Below are 18,344 nucleotides of genomic sequence, written 5' to 3'. Positions count from 1 at the left end.
GTTTCATTACCGTGAACAGGATAGGACTCCCGGTGATAGAAAAAAGCGAATTAGTCGACCCGCTATGCATCGGGGCGGAGGAAACATGTTCCTGTGAGCATCCGTCTCCCGATCAGCCTATCCAGGGCATGCGGCGAGAGGAAAGCTTTCAGAAACAGGAATATTCTCCCATGACGGAGGTCGTAATTTTTTCTCTGTGACCCCTGAACACCCCCAAACAACGTCAGCTCGATGTGGGGAGGCTACGGGCAGCCGCGAGAGTCCGAAATGCCACAGTTGGAATTTCCGCTCTGATGGAGAGCACCGATATTTTCTGATCGATCGATTAATGGAACGCTCCCGGGAGTTGAGGATTCGCGATCCGATGTACCTACTCCACCGGAAACAAGTCGTGTTGACATGGGTACAATATGGAGCTCTGTTCCAAGGCTCGGCGATCCGCTCAGAAAGTTTTTCGGTTACCAGTCTGTTGGCGAGAGGCAATTTCGTCGGCCAAACGGCAAAGTACAAGGAAAAACAACGCCGAGGAACACACAGGAACTTTCGGGAACCGGAGGGCGAGGAAAACGTGCAGAGACAAAAGAGCTTCGGGTGAATTACGAGAGAACCTTTGCGGGAGCGAGGTTGAAATGAACGAGAGTCACTTTATAGGACCAGCCACCGACCGCTTGAAGCGCGCATTGTTCTTACCTTGTTGGTGACTCTATAGTTCGGGCAGCGTGCCACACGGGGCAGCAGCTGCCGTCATCGTAGCATGGAGGTACTGAGGGTTGAGCGGGTTGAACATCAGGGGCGTGTGTGGACCGCCTGGATGAAGGGAAAGCATGATGCCTCCGTCTGCAGGACGGCACGCGGCCGCCGCAGCTGCCAACAGAGGAGCGAGGAGCGCGGCGTCGTTCATGCGCGCCTTGTGCCTGAGAAATAGAAGACAAAGACTTCATAGTGATGAGCGACTTTTCATGGACCCGGCACCTATACTATTACGTCGTCGGCCCAAGGCCGACGTTCTATACGTAGATATCTCTTGCTGATCCAAGCCGGTTTCATCCCGACGCGAATGAGGAGCGCTCTGGAACTCATCTGGCTTCCGGTTGTTCACCGAAATGCGCTCTCAGAGTAAAACGGAGCTTTCTGTCAGATGAAGGAATCGTACGATTTTCGCAGCTGTACCCCTTCTCTGACGGGGAACCCCTTTAGGAATTTGCATTCCGCTGATCGCAGGATCTCCCATAGAGCGCGGGAACGACCCGCTTCCCGTCCGAGACTTGCTCCCCGATCTCTCAGCTGGTTCCAACTATTTTCTGCTTTATCTCGGAGACAGATAAGATTGAAGCTCTGCAGAGAACGTCGATAGGTTCCGGAGCCCTGCTCTGCAACGATGAGAATTTATTCGATGTTTCCGGACGTCGTCGACATAAACTGCCGGCATGGTCTGCACTCGGATGAAATAGGAAGTCGATAATTGAAGGGATTCAGAACATCCGGACCGGCTGCTAGAAGCCGAACCAGAGCTCGGACTGTAAGCCTCCAGAGTTCGTGATCAGACCTCCGTCAGAGTTTCCGCTGTAGAGACGGTTTCGAATCGGAAGCACCTGCTATCACTGTGGAACGACGAGCTTTGTCGGCGCGCTCGACGTCGGGTCGTGCGGAGCGGAAGCCTCTGTATATTCCTCGAGAGGGCCCTCCAAATCTTTGTGTGCGGGAGCTTTATCCGGGACGATTCTGGAATTTCCCTCCAGAGGAGCCCACTTGAATTTTTCCACCGGAAAACTCTCGCGGCGATCCTCCGCAAGACCATATCAACGCATCTCGGAGCTAGTTGCGTGACGACAGCCCGCCCAGGACGGGATTTCAGGCTAATCTCACAGAGATATACACTCGCAAGCTCACCCGGAATCGGTCGGAAAACTGTCCAGAATAGACCCGGATCAGCTCCGAGAGCTCGCGGTGTCCGAACTCCGGGGTCGACTTTGGTTTTTCCAGCAAGCACAGGACTAGCGGCTTGCTGCTTTTGGAAGAAGTTAAAATGACTCACACTGGGCTGGAGAGGTGGGCGGTCATCTGTTGCTGGTTTGCCACCGCAATATTGCAAGCTTCGCAATAGAATTGCAACGGTGGAGGGAAGAGGGCTGCGGGCAGGGGTGCCGTCGCGCCCAACAACGCTGATGATGCTGCTACATGACCGAGTCCGGCACTCAGACCTGCGGAGCTCGTCGCCACTTTCAACGGTAAGCCGGTCGGAGGTCTGTGGAAAATGTTGTGGTTTTATTCATTAGTCATCCCGTTAGACGAACGCCACGAACGGACGGGCGGACGGACGAGAGGGCGTACGAGCGCGTGAACGAGTGAGTGAACCCACGCACGCGACCGGGCTCTGTGTCTACTGTCGGCGGACGATCTCGTAAGAAGAGGGATTGGAAAGGGACGAAGAGCCGCTTATTCGACAGCCGCATGTTCCATCCAGTGACGATAAAGTGAGAGGTGGCTACCTACTACAGTGCCGAGGGGGGGGGGGGAATCCGAGCGAATCTCTACGAAGAGTCGAAATCAACACCCTCGAACCGAGGAAGCATGAAAATTTTCAAACGAGATAGGACGGAGCGAAAACGTTCCTTCCACTCGAGACGATGCGGAATTGAATTTTCCCCCTTCCTATCGCTCGGTCGGAATGCTGACTGAGCGCGACTGCCGAGCGCTGAGTTCGGCTCTTCTGGATAGAACTCGGAGAATCCGGACGAGGACGGGGAAAAATTCCCGCCGAAAGGCGTCTAAAGAAGCTAATCTAAGGAAACCGTAACGTACTGTCTCTGCCATTTTCCGGTGACGGGATTGTAGAATCCTTTGGGCAGGGGCGGCTCTCCTCGGAGCCTTCGCTGGTGATTTCTCCCGGCGTAATGTTGTTTGGCCTGAACGTCGGATGTGAAGGCCACGTCGCAGAGTTTGCAAAAACTTTCCTCCAACTTGTCACTGCCCGAAGTCTTCTTCTCGAGCTGCGGGAGATGTAACAGACGCTCGAGTGAGTAATGATTCGACAACAGAGGAGAAGGGGGAAGCTCCAAAGATCAATGCTCAACTGAAGAGCGCAGGATTAAACCTATGGGCAATCTTAAGCTGAGACTCCGTCAGCTTGCTTTCGAGGGAGCAAAGCGAAATTCATTGATAGCCGGGATGGGAGAGGACCCGTCGGGGAATAGGAGAGCTGAGATCCCGACCTTTTTCTGCTGATGGAGCTCCTTGAGCTTTTGGAGATCGGTGGCACGACCTGCTTTCTCCAGGTACTGTCTCAATCGCCTATGGTGACTCTTCCCGTCGTAGTGCGCGGAGGCTTGCAGTCTCCCGTTGAGCTTTGCGTCGCAGACTTTGCAGTACAACGGCTGCATCAAGTCACTCAGAGATGGTATCCGAGCGCACGGGTCGGTCAATCCACAAGTGCCTGAAATCGAATCCGACGTTGAAACCAAGTCGACGAAGCATCTCCTGCGCTAAAACTCGATAGGGTGCCCCCCCCCCCTGTCCCCCGGCCGAGAATCGTACGTCTCCCACTAGACGAGTGAGGGACGACGGAACAATAAAACCATTTCGTCGAACCCCCGAGTGGGGAAATCGGATGGTCTCCGCCGTTTCATCGCATTCAGCACCCTTCCCAGCGAGCCTTAGAATTAGGAGACCCCGTCGGGGACTCCGGGGAAGGGTAAGGTTGAGAGAACCGACGGGCACCCGATCGTGTCTAGAAAAATCATGAGGGAGCTCGAAACGGATTTCGATTCCGCCCGGTTCTTTATCTTCCCGATCTCTCCGATATGATGCGGGAAATTCTACGACGGGGCTAAACGAGGGATGATAGGATCGATTGACGGTCACAGATGCACCGCGAGCAAGTACTTCGAGAGATCGAGGGATCGTAGACAGCGAACATTCGGGAAGTGAATATAGTCGCTGCAATATAGGAGAATACATCCCCCGTCGACGTTGCCGCGCGAGCCGTGGAATGAAGCTTGGAGACGCGCGATCGAAAACAGTCCTGAGCGATCTCGCACTGACCTGAAATTGAGCCGGAAGTCTGTTGTCCTTCGCTGAGAGGCGATGAGGCACCTCCAGAGGGTGACGGTGCCAACGGTGGAGCTTTCTCCGAAGATGGAGACTGGGGACTCAATGAGGCATCTGTAATGGATGAGAACGGAACGTGATTTCAGTACACGTCTCACAAGCAACGTCAGACCTCGAATTGTCAACCGGTATTAGGGATACTGATTCCATTTCGGGCGACAGAGGTGCAGAGGAACTTCTGGAGCGGAATCGGTTATTGCCGGCGTTCTCCAGACGTGTTGCGTTTGACGTGGCACCCATGCGAAAGAGACAAGCTCCTGTCCCGGGAGCGTCTACTCTCTACCGAGCGATGTGTTTCGGCCCTCCGTGCCGATTTGAGGGACGAGAGCGAATGCAAAGAGCTCGAATCGGCCCGAAAAACACGAATCCACATTTGGGCATACCTACGTCCGCATTGACGGGGCATGCCCATAAGTCTGTACCCAGACGCTCTCGGTATCGGTCGGTGTACTTGAACTGTTCTTGGCATTAGGTAATTATGATTTTGCGACTATCGGCCGCGGCTACACGTTACTATGAAGAGTCTTCCTTCCCTCGGTGACAAGGCCGTGGATCTATTCTCGTTGTCCACGCAATATCCGAGTAAGCTCTTCCCACCCACTAATCGCTAACTTCTATTATCCCCATGGTGGCCATTCTGGAAACGAGGCAACATGGCCAGAATAGACTACGTCACGCACAAATTTACCAATTGACGGGCCGAGTCTGCTTCCGGCGACATAGGACGTCGGCTCGAGTCTAAGACGATTCCTCAAGCTCGCCCGACGTTTCGAAGCTGCGGAGCTCTTTATTGCGAGGGCTCTCTGACTGAACTGGAATTCAAACAAGCCACCGGCCACCCGACCGATGGAGCTTCGGATGGAGTCACGGATGTCAGCCCTGTGATGGATTGCTCATTAGGCTTGTGATCCGCTGACTGTGCGGGATTGCGGCGATAACCAAGTCGATACGACCTCCGCGAGCCCATTGTTTTTTTAGAGTCGAAGCGGAATATGGACTGGGGGCGATTCCATTACGAGGAAAGGATTCAATGACAGCTAACAATACTCGCTTCCGTCTCTTGATACCGATAAATTCCCCCGAAGAATGAACAAGTGCGGGCCGCGCGCTCGTTCAGAGGGACGGTAACGTCGAAATAGTTCAACGATTTCTACTCGTACGGTTCGCGTCGACTATCTCCGGTGTTCATTAGTAGCGCCGCCAACCGCTCCTGACAGACCGATGTGACTCGGAAGAGACATCTACACTTTGCCCGCGGCCAGGGTACACACAAATCCAATCATGGATTCGATGGCTATTAAAAACACGCGCGAGGCATTCTCACGAAGACTCCCTCGGTCTGCGCAACGTCGTTCACGTTATTATTGAGAGTACAGTTTTCGTGCTCGGGGGCTTCCGTAGCTCAGAGATCAAGTGCTCCGGAATCACAGAGACCAGCCGAATTTAGAATTCGTCCTCAGGGAGGGAAAGGCTCCTATGCGACGGTGCGTCAAACGCCCGGGGCTCTGAGCCGTGATGGTTTTGCTCTCATTCCAGACGGCCTTTCGCTCCCCTCATCCCTTCGCTCGCGCGCCGACAGTGACATCGTGAGACGGATTAAGCCGCCAACATTTTGTAATCAATCCATCACGCCAAAAGGCTGAAGATTTCACCGCCGCCGTCGCTGGCGCCACGGTTCTTCCGTCATGCGGCGGCATGACCAGGCGTCCCCGGAAGGAACTCCGGGATCGACGAAGGACGTCTCGGGGAATAACTACGGCACACACAGAGGTTGCAACTACGCAGCCAGTCAGGCAGAGTAGGAGACGGATAAGAGAAGCATCCAGTGAGCCCGCGTGTAGAGCGAAGAGGAGCTGTTCTTGATCTGATTACCGCCTCGTCCAGCGGCAACGAGGAGTTTTTCCACCACAGCTGCGGTGGGGGCTCACAGCTGTTCTTGGGTACTCGAACGACAGGGCGTCAAAGATGACAGAGCCTCTCTGTAAACCTCCAAGGAATTCATCCGCATCTCTGGCGGAGAACTGCTGGTGCTACACAGCTACCGGAGGCTGAGCATCGAAATCGGGAGGAGAGCCAACGTTGAGCCGGATCACGAGGCATAAACTCCTCCTGCATCGGGGATCAGGGACGCCCACGGGCTTCCAGTTTTCCGCTGGAAGAAACCCAACGCCACCCGGAGAGCGATGGAATTCATTCGCTGAGATCGGTCGAGCGCGGCGTCCAAACGCATGAAGAGCCCGAATACGCGTGCGCGGGAAAGTCTTTCGAATCGACCTCGAGAGGCCGAGCCTCGGCCCGTTTAGACGTAGGGGCGATTTCAACAAAACGCCGCGCCGCCGGAACGAGATCCTCGGAAGGAACGTTCGTGCCAGAATGGCGAGTCCAATGCTCAATCCATATCACTCTTGGGTGTTCCGAAACGTCTTAGTTAGGAATTCTTCGAATTCATCCGGCACTCCACAATGGAGCGACCGATCGAGCGCTTCACACACAGATCGATCTACTGGACCCTATTCGCCCTCACAGGGCGGGGGTCTCGTCAGCGGACCCCCCGACCGGGTCCGACGGTGATCATTCATCTTCTTTTCCAAGGAGGCTCGTTTGCTTGATTAAACAGGACATTGGCTCGTTTTCCCCTCGCTCGCTAGGTCTGTGCAGTGCGAGTTGCAGTCAGATCCAGCACTCGTTCCGTCGTCGTCGGCGGTCGGCTCGGCCTGGTGAGGTTTGCTGCTTTGTAGAGCGCATAACGAAATTACCTACGGTATGCCATTTCCGTCTGCGCGCAGTGAAACAGGCGAGCTTGACAGGCCGTAGGGGTAAGGAGGGCCTTCCGCTCGAGAACAAGAAGCAGAACAGAAAGAACTTCAAACGTTCGCGTGCGAGCACTTCACGCACGCGAGCGCACGAGACGACCGTGTGAGAATACTCGTCCCGGAGATTCCTAGGAGAGGTCGAGGAGCTCACGGTGGATTGTTTCCCCTTCTGAGGAGACACTTCTCAATTTGATAGAGCAACAACCACGTTTTACGCAGTAGGGAGTAGCGTGTCGAGCGTTGGCGTTGGGAGCGAATGACGGACGGACGCTCGCTGGGGATTGGGTTAAGTTCATTTGGCGGTCTGTCGGTTTTTGTGGAACACACAATTAGCCTTGGGTCTCCTAGTCGGGCGTCCTCTCAACCGAATTCGTTATCCCTTGGGCAATCCGGAGGAACTAGCTCCGGTATTACTGTCCGCTGTAGCCGGTTGTTTTATCTCCAACGAACGCCGAACCACACATTAGGGTAAGAGGAGTTTTTTTCCCTCTCGGATGCAAAGAAGATAGCAAGGTGTAACGGTAGCGGCGGCGGCGGTTCCCTCGGTGCCGACATGCGGCGGACGGCGACACCGTGGCCGAAACCCTCTCAGGGAAATAGAATGCGGCCTCGAGACAACCAAGCCGAGTTGTGCTTTGCTCCATCGAGGATCACCGAGGCGAGCTTTCCTTATTCTCCTCAGTCCTGCTCCGGACTCAGCCGGTTTCGAGAATATCTCTAGCGATCCGTTCTCCCACTTATAATTATCCTCATCATAATATTAGCGATCAGCGACTGTCGCCGAAGTCTTTCAAATCACCCAATCGGTTGCACAGTGAAGCCCCCATCGATCTCGAGATGTTTTTCGTCGGGTGACGCACTTCGTGGGCAAACATCTGAGCGACAGAATCTACGTTTACGAATACGTCTTCCCATCGAATGCGTCAAGGAGTAGGTAGCTGTATCTCGACTCACCGTTGCCAGCGTTCGAAGCCTGAGGGTCGGAGGGTGTCGGTGGTTTTGATGGTTCCAGTTGAGTTGCGGAATCCGCGAGGAGATCTTCAACGTCGACGACGGAGGCCTCGAAAAGCTCTTGTGGCGGTGTCGCCGACGAAGCCGGAGACGGAGTTGCCGGCTTAGCACTTTTTGGGGACGACGTTGAATATGGAGTCCATCTGCGGTCGGAGAGAAGGGAATAATTCTTTAGAACGGTCATCCATCAATTTATTAATTCATTATCGCTGGTTTCTGAAGCGTCCCGGCGTAAGAGACGATCAGCTGATCGGATCGAGGTCAGATGGACTTGTGAGCGAGGAACAGACGATCCGTGGAATCTCCGGAGAACTGATCAGCGAGGTCCGGGGAATCAACTGGGGTAATAAATGATGATAATCATAAATCATCGGCGGGAGCTGCCAAGGATCCGATGGGGTGAGCGTTCGGTTCTGGAAGTTTACGTACGATCGGAAGCTGTCCCCGGAAGGACTCGGGATCGTCGAACGCTCGTCCAGACGAGAAGGTCGTCCGCCGAAGCCGTAGGACGCAAGCAAACAACTCCCGCAATCGACTCTGACAAACACCCCTTTCGGGAGGCTCAAGCAAATCGTTTTCTCGAGGACTTCCAGGTTGGTGACGACGCAGCAGCCGTATCGGCTCAAAAGGAGTAGTTGAAGAGGCTTCTAGCCGAAGTTGAAATGACAACCGCTGTCTGAGGGAGAGCGAAAACAAATTGCGCAGGGCGCATCAGCCAAAAATATCTGTGAGAGAAGAGGAGGACCAATCCGGAGCGGTACGCCACACAAAAGCGTGAAAAGGGCTGACTCGAATAGCCGACTTTTCCCATCGCAGCAGAGACTCGTCGCTTGCCTCATAGAGATGCCGCTCGCTGTAGACTTCAACGTCGACACAGCACAGCATCCCCTCTCAGAAGCCCACGGTAATAGATCGGCGGAGTCTGGAGCTTTCGTATTTTCTTTCGACTTCATCCAGGGGCATTTCCCACTGCTTTCGAGTAAGTTTCTCCCATCTGAGCTCGCTTGCTTGCTCCGTAGTGTCTGAGAGATCGCTCTGGAGCCGCCGGTCAGCGGACCGAACAGTCCATCGAGAATGTGGGAAACCGCGGGAATTGTTCTCGGCTAGAGCCCCGAACGCGAGCTAGCGAATAATAATGATGGCAGAGCCGTTCCACCGAGCCGTATCGTGGGTCAGAGGGCTTCAACACTTTCATCAGTTATGCACCTTCCTCCTCGCTCGGCAAGCATCTCGCACTTTCTTAGTCTCCGAGCACTTCGCCATCGGGATGCGATGCGCTGCCCGTGCATGGGATCGTACTTGGCGACAAACGCAGGTGCGCTCGATTCTGAGCGCAGTCTATGAGGAGCCATTGGTATCTGTGTTCGTCTGAGGGTCCCCATGGCGGCCCATATCAGTGCAAACATTCGAGAATGAGGATCGTCAGTCGCTTGTCGATCCGATCATTCGCTCGCTGGCGGTTCATGGAATCGACCAGAACTCGTTGCAATATGAAAATCTGCGCGTCATAGGGACGAGGCGTTCGACATATATGTCGAAGCGACATAAACGTCCCGATCCCACAATTGGAATTGCGAGCGAGGAATTTCTTGAGCCTCCCGAACGTCGACGGAGCTCCGCAAATTCTCCCGGGGATTGCCTGTCTGACAACGGTGAGCACCCGGACTAGAGCTTGCTCTGTTTTGACATCGATCTCCGTCTTGACTATGTTCCACATGTCGGAACAGCTGTCCCATGACGTCCACCGGAAGGCCGTCCGAACTCTGTGTCCACCGTCATCTGAGCTTTGACACAAACAGTACCGATCGCTCGGCCGCTCTCGTCCACCTCGGGGACGACCCCACAAGCTTCTCGGCCAGAGATTTCCGGAGCGGACTCGTCAATCTGATCCATTCTGTCGGATTCGCTCTCGCTCAAGAGATCCCGAAACCTGATTCCTCGGGGCCGCGCAAGGGAGTCGCTCAAGTCATTCCGGACCGAGCTCGAATCGCTTCGCGGGCTTTCCAAATCAATTATTCCGCTTTTTGGCCTGGAGAAAATGTAAACATGACTCCGGCTAACTAGATTGAATGCTCTATGAATACGCGATTGGCGAGCGCGGCAGCGGACCCCGTCGGCGAGTCGAGCAGATTTCATCCGACGCAATCGCTGGTTTGTTCTCGCAAAGTGAACAAGTGATTGTGTACCCGCGAACTGTGTATTCTAGTGCGAGGGTATTCTGAGGGACCGATGCGTGTCCGTCCTCGTATTGGATCTCGGCCCGGATCCGGGGAATGCTCGGGGAGTCGGAGCTACGTGCGACTAAATCGAATTCCGGTAGACTAATTGTCAAGTAGCTCGAACAGTGGAGTCTGTCCGCCGCGGTTCCACGGCCGGATCCTCGGTCCCGACCTGTTCGCTGCCGGCGCCGCTACGTCGAAGAGAAAACCGAGATCGGGACTGAAATTGAGCAGAGTGGACTCCTGCGGCAGGAAAATGAAACATGAGCCGTTTTCCCAGAAGCCTCGGTGTCCTCGCCACGCAAGGAGGCAGAAAGCGCGGAGCGAGCATCGTTTGATAAATGACCAGGCCATAAAAGCAAGGAATAGGCCTGAGCGGCGATTGCAGCTGCAAAAGCAAACAGGCTGCGCACTGAATGGAATCCGCGCGTCCCTGTTCGTCGAGTCATCCGGAATGCGCGAGCAGCGTTCTCTTCGACAAGCCGTCCGCGAGAGAGAGTTACGTGAACGTGGGAAGCTCGCATTGTGAATGACTTGTGATCGCGGCATCCAGCCCCTGTCGCCGGGTATGACGTATCAGCAGTAGCGCCGCCATCGGAGGAAGGTTTTGCGAGCACTCAATGGACTCGCTGGCGCCAGCCTCAAGTAGACCCTCGTTGATGCTCCTCCGACCGCGCAGGAAGAAGCAAGCTAACGGCGGAGGCACGATCCAGGGTCGGACCGGGGGCACGAAGGAGAGCAAGCCCACGATATCAGCAGGAGTGCGTAGAACATCGCCTGCGTCCAACTCTTGTCGGCGGTGCACTCTCTATCGAACGACCGCCGACGTTACAGAGAATTTCTAAGCGATGTTCCGAAGCATGTGGCGGTGATCGCAAGACGAGAAACGCAGATGTATCTGATAGAAGCGGCAACCCGCGTGCGAAACCCCCGGAGGACGGCACAGGAAGCGGGAAACAGCTTTCTCCCTCCTCCCGATATACTTTCTAGCTCTCCTCTCGCTATCTCCCAAGAATCCGAGCCTCGAAACTATCGAATGCCCTAGCGCTTCACTGCGCTATCATGGAGCAGAGCTGAATTGAGATGAAAAGATTGATTGACGCTCCGACTGACCTTTCAGCGCGGAATCTGTTGCCGGCCTGGTTCGGTAAAGTATTCCTCCTGAAGACCGGGGGTGCGGCCGCGGCGGCCGCCGCAGCGACTTGCGCAGCCAGAAGCTGGGCACATGGCGCTGGAGATGCCAACAGCGGCGGAAACGTACCGAAGGGCAACGCCGTGGCCATGGGCGTCCGCCACATCGCCGCAGCAGAAGCCGGACTCGGAAAACCTGCGGAGGAAAAGAAAACGCTGTTAGTCAACACGAAACGACTGAACTTGGGGGAGCAGGCCGACGTGGCAGCGCGGGAAAAAACGTTCCTCTGACGGATCTGTCGATTCTGAGAGTGTCGATATTTCATCGCAAGTCGCCGCTGCGACTGCTTGCCACTCGAAGTACTGATTCGACGTAAAACAAAAAACGTTCCGGCAATGAATCTCCTCATTCTTCAGCGTTCGCGGAGTTCCTCTGGGAAGTGACTCGAAACGAGCATGCCAGGAGTGAATGAGGGAAAAGTTCCCGCCGCGCCAGAGGAGGTTTGTTCATCGTAAAGTACGGAACGTCCCTCTCTCCTCTCGGAAGAGATATCAAGTGGCTATCAGAGTTGCAGCGTCCGCGCGGCGAAACAAAAGACCAGCGGGCGCATCCTCGTTCGTGATTGCGCCCGTCTGGGGACTCGCCCGCTGCTGGTTGCTGGATTCTCGATCGGGCGATGGCAGCGCTAAGGAACGAAGCGGGCTTGTTTTTTATTGTCGGAGCCGTCGGTTGTTGTTCTGCGCATCGTCTGTTTCTTCGTGAACTGTACACACAGGGAGCTCGAATAAAACTTGGATGTCGATCCCGTAAGGACAATAACGCGGCTCGGATATGCCGTCGCCGGGGGAACTATGCACGATTCAGCATCGGCAGCTACGTCCTGCGAGGGAATATCTGCAGGGGAAAAAGTAGAGAAAAGACCTCCGAAGCCTTGGATTCTCGGAAGGATGGCACCGGGATCGGAGACTACCGCATTCTTTCTTTGTTGAGCTTCGAGGAAAAGAAGAATCCTGTGAAAGACCTTGGCGGCCAAAAGCGACCTCGACTGCGACGTTGATGACTTCGGCAGGAGAAAACACAACAAGTACAACAACAGCGATGACAGTAGCAACGACAAGGGCTACCGCGCTGTCAGGAGCGACAACGTCAACACGACCAATGGAAACAATGCCACAAAGTGAGAATGATGTCCTGCCCTCACTCCCCTCCGAGACCCCTTCTGCAGTAACGCCCCTCGACAACAGACTCAAAAGTTCTTTCCCGACTGCCCGGCACATCCAGTTATGAGCACCTCCAGATATCTGACAGGTTGTAATCGGCGAGGGTGCTGCACACGGGAATAGCGGGAGAGGAGTTTTCCGAGCGCCTATTATACGTCGCACGGCGCAGAGAACGGTGCATTGTCGCTTATTCGCCAATCACTGCCTGCGCTCATTCGTTGCGCTCAACGAGGTGTCTATCTCTCTTGCTGAAGCTCGTCGCTCCGTCTCCACGGGGACGAGTGCGTTCGAACGACTTGACTCTTCTTTCAAGACTCGACGAAAAGCGGATGACTCTATTGTTGTCGAGTCGAGTCTCAGAGAAACTGAGGTATGCGACTCCTTGAAATCCTCGGATCTTTTTCGTCAGAGCAGCCTTGATTTTTCCAAGGGATAATTCAATTTCGAGTTTTTGGGGAAAATTTTCCCGGAAACTTTTCGCAGATTCACCTGGAATTTTCCAGCGAAATATTCACGCACGATTCCAGGCTGCAACACATGCTCCTGAGAGATCGTATCCGGATCTGAGGAACGCTGCGTACATGCAGAGGCTATCCCAGCTAATTAGGACTGGTGAGTGTTCGGGACTGACATTCTTCAGGAGTACTTATGTACGTATATGGGTTCGGGCAGACTCTTCCTTCCCATATCGTCGCAGCTAGCCATGGTCGACCAAACCGTCGCCTTGCAAGTGACAGTCTGGAAACCTCCTCGACTGGCATGGTGCAAGTACGCGGGGAGCGCCAACCCGAAGGTATCCGCGCAGCGGGCTAAGAACGCAGGACGGCGTTTGTTTATGGATATTGCGACACCGTACGTAAGACGCCAGCAGTCAGATAGGAGAACGGGGAGGAGCGCTACGTCGTCGCAAGGCAAATACGGCCGAAAGGAGAATAAAGACATCCGCATGGTTGCGAGCCGTGGGAACGCCGCGACATCAACAACGACGACAATGACAATGGTCTCCTGACTGTAAGGGCAGCGTCAAAAAAGCAAGGTAGCTACTGTGCAGGAGGTGTAGCGACGATAACGTCAGGTTCTCGAGGAAAGAAGCCCGGACTTTCCTGATTGGACGAAGACGCGGGAGCTCTCGCGTTCCGCGAGTTTCCTATGGCAATCTGTTGTCGAGTCTTCGGATTCGTCATTATTTTTCTTCGCGCCCGCTCGGAGATAGCGGATCATAAAAGTGAGCGTTCCGCAAGACACGTATCCACGCCCGAGCTATGTAAAAGCAGCTAACGATAACGCTGGCAATAGAGATAGCCTTGAAGAGATAGCGGCGGCCCATCGGGCGCCAGCAACACATCCGAGCTGCTCTGGAAGGCGAACAAGGACATGTTCTCACCCCCCTCTGCTCATTGTCCTCCGAGCCGGCGAGGGGCGTTCGGTTGCGTTCCCCGCGGGGGCGTTCCGACAATTTGATGCTTTGGCCTCACGGCAGACACTTGTCTCCCGACGAAAGGGGTTCTCTCCTCGCTCCCCGGCCTCCTCGTCCTGTTCGACCCCTCCATGACCGGGGAAACGGGAGAAGGACGAGGGAACAGAATGGGGACGAGGAAACCGAACGCGAAAAAGGAAACGACACGGGGCTCGGAGACCGTGCTGTAAATTGCAGCTCGATGCACGTTCGCCTTGGGGAAGAGGATGAGCCTTCCTTCTTCGTCCCGTTCTTCCTGAAGTCGTCTTCGCACGGTGGCTTTCTCGCGACGCTTGTTATACGGGATAGTTAGGCTCGAGCAAGGGACTCGGTGGGTTTTGTAGCGGACGCGTTTCATTGCATGGTCGTCATAGGCTGCGGAGCCTCCACGGCGAGCGGAAACAGCCGCAGTAGGAAACTTTGTTTGCCCTGGGCACGCCGCTCAGGTGCGACACTTCTGGAGCGGAGTCCGTGTGTCGACTTATCCCGACGACGCCGACGGTCTCGGCGAAAACGCGCTAAAGAAGTCAACTTTCTCCGACGTCGCTCGGCTCCGGCTCATCCTCTCTCGCCGGCGAATTTCGTTGATGACCGGCTCCGACTTCCCGGATCAGTCCGGGCGGCCGGAGGGAACTTGCTACGTCAGCGCCGGATGGCTGAGGGATGCGTTCGCGGCAGGGTCGAGAATACTGACTTTTGGGGCGTTTCGACTTGATTCGTCCCGTTTCCCCCTTTCCTTCGAATGGAAGACGTTTCGCGGAATTCGGTGATTTTCACGTCTCAATTTCGGCGCCGCATGCGTCGACAGCATGCTACGAGCGGGCTGGAGCGAGCCACCGGGGAAATCGGGAAGTTCGCAAAATAAAAAGGAAGAAACGCGAGAGACGTGAAATATGAACGAAGTCTCGGTCTGGACTCCCCTCAGGCTGATGAGCGGAGCGGAGGACCTAATCAAGCGGCTGTAGCTCCGCTGAAGTTTCCCAACCGCAATGAAGTCTCTGAAGGAGCTCTCCGCGGTACACTCCCCAACTCCTAGCGGACGCTCTCTAGTTTTCCAGACCCCTCCTGCGCTCGACGCTGCTCAGCAAGCTCCTTCGTTTATTGCGCTCCTCCCCTTGTTCTTCCCGCTCGGTTTCCCCTCTCGCGTGTTCCCCTGTCTTCCGCTACGTGTTGGGAGTTTTGAAAAGCTCTCCTTCCCTCCCGCATTTGATTGGTGGCTTACGCGTTATATTGCAAGGCCAAAAGTTCCGCGCATTCATTGGATTTGAATCGCGTGTCACAGCCCAGCAGAATCACAGAGGTGCGAACCCGCCTCTGGCAAGTTTTCTGCGGCCTGCTGTGGGATTGACGTTTCCACAGTCCGTTGTTTGGAGTTTCGCGCTGTGTTCGACTGAAGGACAAGCTTCACGGTGAGCTCGATCGGAAAGCTCGCGAACGAATCAATGATCAACGCCTTTCGCAGCTGCCTTCAGCTGCTGCCGTTGCTGCTACACACGAGACTCTCAATTCTCTGCTCAAACAAATAAGTGTTATCCCCGCCATTCTGCCATAGCGCGACGTTCTCCCCGGTGGTTCTGGAATCGATATCACGGAGCAATGCCAGAGGTCGACAATGCCGTCGTGAATAACTGCGCCATCAATGCGACCGTCACGGAATCCGGCAATATTGTCATCCGTCGGCCAGCAGGGCACAAGTCTTTAGAATTCCCTATCCAACACCAAGAGTCGCTAAACCGCTCCATGGCAACATCGGGATTTCGAGCAATCTGGCTCACAGACGATCGCTTTTTCCACGCGTTCGGATATCGCGCGAAGACCCGGCGACTTGCACAGTAACATATTGGAGAGGCGCACATCATTCGCGCGAGGAGAATCTCTTGACCAACGCGCTCCCTATGTATGATGCTTGGCCACGCAGGACTTATCTGTTTCCGAATCCTATCGGACATCGGAACCCGGGACCGGGCTCGCTGAGGCAGTCAGCGCCGCCTTCTCCCGCGGAATCGGATTCCACGAGAGATCTTTCGCAGAGCACGGGTATTCCGCTCGCCGACCCGCGCTCTTTCGATCGCAAGCCCCTTTCGATACGGCTTGACCGGGATTCGGTGTGTGCTTCAACCTTCGGAAATCGACTCGAATCGATCGAAAGTATAATCGAGGTCACTTGGTGAAGATCAATTAATTTTCTGTGATAATAAATTCAAGAGTTTATTTGTAAGGACGGCGGCGTTCCAGCTCCTTGTCAACGAGCAATATACCGATATTGCGCCATTGCAGTTCATGTTAGGCGACGATTTGGCTGTCGGGCTTTGCGTGAGGATGCGGGTGAATGGCTCACAAGTGAGTGGCAGGCAGGCCGGCAGGCTGACTAACTGACGGACGGACGAGCGGGCCGACCGGTCGAATCACTGACTGAGAGTGGCCGGCTTGAGACCGACTGAATAGGAGATTGGACGAAGGGTTGAGCAAGCGAGTGAGTGCGCTGGGTGACGTATTCAATTGCAAGCGTCAGCACCGAACGGGATCAGAAAAATCTCGATATTGCTTCGCAGGGAGCAAGCAAGCGAACGAATGAGCGGACGGGCAGTCGCGCAAAGCGATTAATCTGCGGTCCCGGGGCGGCATTGGCGGAGACAACAACGACCGTTCCAGCATTTTTCTGATGTTCCGACCCTCCTACGTCCATCGACTAGTCCTACGCATGGGCGCTAGCGTACAAATGAGCAAACGAGCTAACATGAGCGCATTTACCACGTCGTCGAATCAAAAAACCTGGAGACGTGGTGTCGTCGTCTGTACGACAGCGAATTTCTGTCAAACGTCGCGCAGTTGCGAAAGTACCGGGTTCCACTGAGATGCCTATTCGGCGGCACCGGAGATTGTGATTACTTTCTGTCGCGGCGAATGGTCTTCCGGGGAATCTTGGGCTCGCAGCTCGATATACGATGCTTCTGAATGCTGTTCGATATTCCGGATTGCGTGGATTCCGTACAACCGACGGGAATAGGCCGTAGTTCCTGTTGCGCACGCGCGGCGTCTAAATCTACCTACGTGCGGGGCGTTCGGATGCTTGATGTACATGTTTGCCCGCGGGCAATGCGTTTGTGCAGGACCGACGCCACTCGCGCCGGCCTGCCTGTCTGCTCGCGGCAGTCCAGTCGACCGCCGGCTCCCGTTTCTGTAACGACGTTAGCCGCCCGGCATACGGCAGTTTTCCGCGAAGTAGTTCTTTTATTCCGAAGAGACCGACTCCCGAGGATAGATCCCGGAACGGCGATCGTCTCCGCTCTCGCCATTTCCTATAAATCGGTGCTGGACTCTCGAGCCTTCAAAAACAGCTTATTCTTGTCGAGACAGGTGGTCTCGGGGAGGGGCACGAGCGAATCGACACCGACGAGACTTTGTTCTTTCCGGGACCTCGGCGCCCGCGAGAAGTAGCCCGCCCCGGCTCTTCAATTCGCTGTTGGTGGGACAGCAATCCTTGAGGAAGTATCCGGTTTCTCGACGGTTCGGGTGGATGGGGAAAAGCTCGATTTGCGCTTGTCGCCAGAAAGCAATCCAGTAACCAAGGTAGTATCGTGTTTCATCATCACCATCATGGGCGTCCTGGACGTTGCCGCCCACGGTCCCAAGGACAAGAGACGCTGGAGACTATCGGTCTGAACGAGATTGGAGCAGCGGACTCGCTTCTCTTTTGAGGATCTCTGAAATTGACCTTCTCAGATCAGAGATTCCGCTGATGGGAACGCCGCGCCCGACATCGTTGTCAACGACGATCGCTCGAGACGAGCTCCGGGAACGGCGAAAGCGCGCACGTCCTTTCAATTAACCTATTCCGAGCGCCTGCGGGAGAATGGTCTTCTCGCGGCGGCGCAAAAGCAAAGCGTAAAGAAATTGAGCTCTGCGCCGCCGAAACGAATCCTACTTTTCTCCTCTCTCGAATCGTGCCCCGTGAGCTGAATTTCGAGACTGATGGGATATTCTCTGGAGCGAATCCTTGATTTTCGCCGTCAATTCAGCTTGATGAAAACTCTCCCGCTGGAATGTTGTCGACGTGGAGCATACGATGAAGTTTGATAATCTCGATAATGATAGGGAAGGAGGAATAACTTGCATGAAAAGCAATTCAGCCCTTGAACACGCTCTCGGAAAGTTGAACTCGGGCTCTAGAGAGCGCTACAGCCTACTCCTCGCTCCGAGTACGCTCAACCGTTTTCCGTCTCTCGCCGGCGTGCCTGAGCTCATCACTATGCCCCCTTATCGTTCACATGCCGCGGCAGAGTTAAATCTTCAGCTACCGGACCAGACCGGTAGGAGAAACCCCGAAGGAGGCTCCTTTCGTCCTTGTCAATTCCTTATTAAGAGAATTGGCGGGCCGAAAAGAAA

At 54.9% G+C, this 18,344-nt stretch overlaps 1 protein-coding gene across 1 annotated transcript; it reads right to left on the bottom strand.

The window, feature by feature from the left end:
- Window positions 1-703: 703 nt before the first annotated feature.
- Window positions 704-15,797, bottom strand: LOC108865165 (zinc finger matrin-type protein 3-like). The gene is made up of 8 exons (XM_029113168.1): window positions 15,734-15,797; window positions 11,264-11,477; window positions 7,875-8,074; window positions 4,042-4,161; window positions 3,213-3,433; window positions 2,803-2,990; window positions 2,036-2,245; window positions 704-914 (listed from the first exon to the last, which is right to left on the bottom strand). Exons 1-8 carry the CDS (start codon window positions 15,795-15,797, stop codon window positions 704-706), a joined length of 1,428 nt encoding a protein of 475 aa, XP_028969001.1.
- Between the last annotated feature and the right edge of the window lie 2,547 nt (window positions 15,798-18,344).

This window comes from Galendromus occidentalis, unplaced genomic scaffold (genome assembly GCF_000255335.2).
Source record: "Galendromus occidentalis unplaced genomic scaffold, Mocc_1.1 scf7180000076381, whole genome shotgun sequence".
Taxonomy (NCBI): domain Eukaryota; kingdom Metazoa; phylum Arthropoda; class Arachnida; order Mesostigmata; family Phytoseiidae; genus Galendromus; species Galendromus occidentalis.
This window is presented reverse-complemented; position numbering and strand designations above follow the sequence as displayed.

Excerpts from the sequence above, each read along its gene's own strand:
- LOC108865165 (XM_029113168.1), bottom strand. The coding sequence starts at position 15,797 with ATGTTACTGTGCAAGTCGCCGGGTCTTCGCGCGATATCCGAACGCGTG. Across the intron at positions 8,075-11,263 it reads AACAGATTCCGCGCTGAAAG|ATGGACTCCATATTCAACGT; the intron begins GTCAGTCGGAGC and ends CTCCGACCGCAG. Across the intron at positions 2,991-3,212 it reads AGCTCCATCAGCAGAAAAAG|CTCGAGAAGAAGACTTCGGG; the intron begins GTCGGGATCTCA and ends CATCTCCCGCAG.